At 31.5% G+C, this 3582-nt stretch overlaps 1 protein-coding gene across 1 annotated transcript in view; it reads right to left on the reverse strand.

Annotated features, from left to right (window-relative positions):
- Nucleotides 1-1570: 1570 nt before the first annotated feature.
- LOC100570880 (formin-like protein 14) overlaps nt 1571-3582 on the reverse strand; it is a gene marked incomplete at its 5' end in the record, with an annotated part of 5055 nt that continues 3043 nt past the window's right edge. The window contains 1 exon segment of the mRNA XM_003242890.4: nt 1571-2131. Coding sequence (XP_003242938.2) covers nt 1868-2131 — 264 coding nt within the window.

Consider the following 3582-nt stretch of genomic DNA (forward strand, 5'->3'; position numbering starts at 1 on the left):
TATACCATAGGTCAACTGAAAAAAATACCTGGGTGTTCTCCTATCTCCAGACCTCAGTTACCATTCTCACATTCTATCAATAAGTTATAAGGTCTATAAGACCTTAGGGTTCATAAAATGTATATCATCTGACTTCAAGCTCAGCTCTCCAATAAAGGCTCTTTACTGATCATTAGTTCGACGCATTCTTGAGTACGGATCAGTCCAGTGGGATCCCCACATAAATTCTGACTCTGCTGCGATCGAGCAAGTACACAGGCATTTTCTATCGTACTCCAGTTATGTACTTACTCCCCCCCCCCCCCATACACGACTATTCTCCAGTTTTCCATGAGCTAGGTCTATTAACTCTAACCGATAGAGGAATAAACAACAACATAAGATTCCTTCAAAATCGTATTGGTGGTTCTGAAGATGTCCTATCGCTCGATCCTTTCCCTTATAAACTTTTACGTCCCTCCACGTCTAACCCACTCTATTACTTAATTTTCTATTCCTAAACGATCTACTAATTATAGTCAAAATAATCCAATTGGCCGTTCAATGCGTGTAGCCAACACCCACCCTTCATTTCTCTTGTAATCTGGTTACCTATAGTTCTTCTCACTTCTACTGAGAAATCTTATTATTGTAAATACTTACTACTGTACTTTGGACCAAGACCGTTTTAATAATAATAAATAAATACATTTGTCGGACTAGGTACATTTTCACCAGGAAAGCTTTAGTTACTTTTGTGCTGCCACTTTTCCTCTCAACAGTACAACTTTACGTTAGAAAACTTTAACCAGAATAAAAAATGTAGAGTTCAATTTTTTAGATTAAGAATATAATTTAAAAAATAGTATAGTTCCGAGCAACACACTTCATAACTTATTTTTTTTCCTTCTTATAGAAGACTATAAATTCATATTTAATTTAAAAGGTAATTTTTTTTTTGTAAATACTTTATATAGAGTTTACATTTAAAATAATATAGAAAATAGCTAATTGTTATAATATGACGTTAAAAATAAAATTAAAATATGTATTGAGTGTCCTAAAGAAAATATAATTAATTAATGTTTCTCACGAAAGTGTTATCAATGGGCGGCATCTTCAATCAAGTTATTTAAATTTTCTTTGAGTTTTATACATCTTATACTCTTATTGTTCCTTCTGACTACTTGTATAGAAGGTGTATTAATAATAAAAATTAATTTTTCTATTTACATTGTTTTATTTCCAACTTTTACGAGTATACGCATGAAGCGTTCATATTTTAGTACCTACTTGGATCAGGCGCGGATCCAAGGGGGGAAGGGGGGAAGGGGCGTAAAATACATAGGCAAGATTTTTTTTATAAGCATTTGAAGTTCAAATTTTGACGAAATTTATCAAATTAAAAATTAAAATTTAATGATTTATCTGTTATCTTATATAGGTAATTTTTAGATTACGTAATGAATAATTAATATACTATAATATTATAAATTATAATTTATAGTCGTCCACAAGCCCACAAGGAATATTTCGTTTACGGAAAGTACGCGCGAAATCATGTTGCATCGCAATTGAAAACTCACACTAATCATAATAAATAATATTTATTTCGTTAAAACATCACAATAATTATTAAGTAGTGAATTTTTATCAACGGTATAAAACCACATTATATAGGTATTATGCTATAATATTATAATGATAACAATATATTATAACGTTCCGTTTTTGCGATGGTTAAATTATTGTTTTTATATTATATTATTTTAACAACACGAAATCGATGTCAATAATAGTAATAATAATAATTTTATAATAATTTATTTTATTTTTATTATTATTATACGCGTGTGTCTACAGCAATGGTAAACACAGTGTTATTTTTTTATCCAAGTTCAGCTAACACCGAATTCAAGTCTTCTTGCAACACCAGCGACATCTCCTTTTGTTTGTTGACGTCGTCCTGCAGTCGTTCCACGTTGGCTTTGAGCAAGTAATTTCCTTTTTTTAGCGATGTCAACCGCCCCTCGTAGTACTTGGACCGGCGACATAGGTTGTCCTTCTTCTGTTCCGGCGTGGCCGACGCGGGGGCTTCACCCTCACTCTGCGGTTCGTCATCGCTTTCTTCGCTCTCGGACGATTCGCTTTCCTGAAAAAATATCACACAGGTATTATTATATTATTATTAATATTATTATACAGAAATAAATTAAGATTTACATAATATGATAGGTAGTTGATAACTAAAACTAAAAAATGTATTGATTAAAAATCTTATTTAAAATTACATCTCTTACTCGTATATTCATAATTTCTCAATACTATAATATATTCGATAATAATATAGTAAATAATAATAATATCTACGGTTGAGGTTAGCGGTAACGATGCGTTTTAGTACAAAATCTTGACTCGCAGAAAAAACTCTCACGCCCCCTGAAGTTTTTTTTATGTGAACCATGAAGACTTACAAGTGAAACTTTTTACAGATCACGTTGGTTTCCAAAATTTTAAATTCTATTTTCAGAAGTTGCACCTTATAAAGTCTAAATAATCGCTAATTTACCACCCAAACCATGAATTTCAAATCATATATTTTCATTTATTTGTGTCTGTATATTATGGAGCAATGGAAGATTTGCTGCTGCATTTTCGTTTGTTTTGGGCGTTTTAAAGCATTGAAATTCATAAACAATTATTATTTTGTCCCAATTTTACAAGCATTATTATGAAATAAGTCTAAATAACCCGCAATGCTGTGAATTCAACATTTTTTATGAAAGAGCACTTAAATCTACACACACATTAAAATATGGACGAAAAATTCAAAAATACATTTAAAAAGAAAATATTATTAAAAAATAATGAAAAATATTTTTTATCACGCTTGCACCGAAAGTTTGGTTTTCGACCACGGTTGAAGTGTTCGAAAGCAACCTTTTTCCGTCCAGCGGGCGGAAAAGAGGAAATCCCCAAAAGTGCCGGGCGGAAAAGAGGAAATCCCCAAAAGTGCCGGGCGGAAAAGAAGAAATCCCCAAAAGTGCCGGCCGCCGGGCGCGTATCCCCTGCACAACCAGAAACTAAAATGTATACCTATCACGGTCCTTCCAAAACATAAACTTTTGGTTACATCTTAAATTTATAGTATAACCTCCTTGCATGACGCATTAACATTTAAACATATTTTGTAGAATAGTCTATAATTGTTGCATAGATCCTTGCATAACCTTTTCCATGAACGCAGGGGCGTGACAAAAAATAGTATGTGTGGCTCGCGCGGGAAGGTCATTTCCCGCCCTTGCCACACAATATACTATTAAATAAAATATTTTTAGTAGCTAATATAGCTTTTTTTATTCTTATTTACATTATTTGGTTATTTAAACTATTTAAAGATAATAATCAAAAATCTAACGTTATATTTTTTATTAGTATTTTTAACAATTGGAATAATTATTAATTAAGTAATTCAACTATTGTTATTAGATTACTTTTCGTTATCAGTTATCTCATGATTTCTTAGAAGTATTGATATAATGCTATCGATAAATAAATTATGATAACTTTAAGTATTGTATAAATAAGTTTACGAAAAGCATA

The sequence above is a fragment of the Acyrthosiphon pisum genome, chromosome A3, assembly GCF_005508785.2.
Source record: "Acyrthosiphon pisum isolate AL4f chromosome A3, pea_aphid_22Mar2018_4r6ur, whole genome shotgun sequence".
NCBI classification, from domain to species: Eukaryota; Metazoa; Arthropoda; class Insecta; order Hemiptera; family Aphididae; genus Acyrthosiphon; species Acyrthosiphon pisum.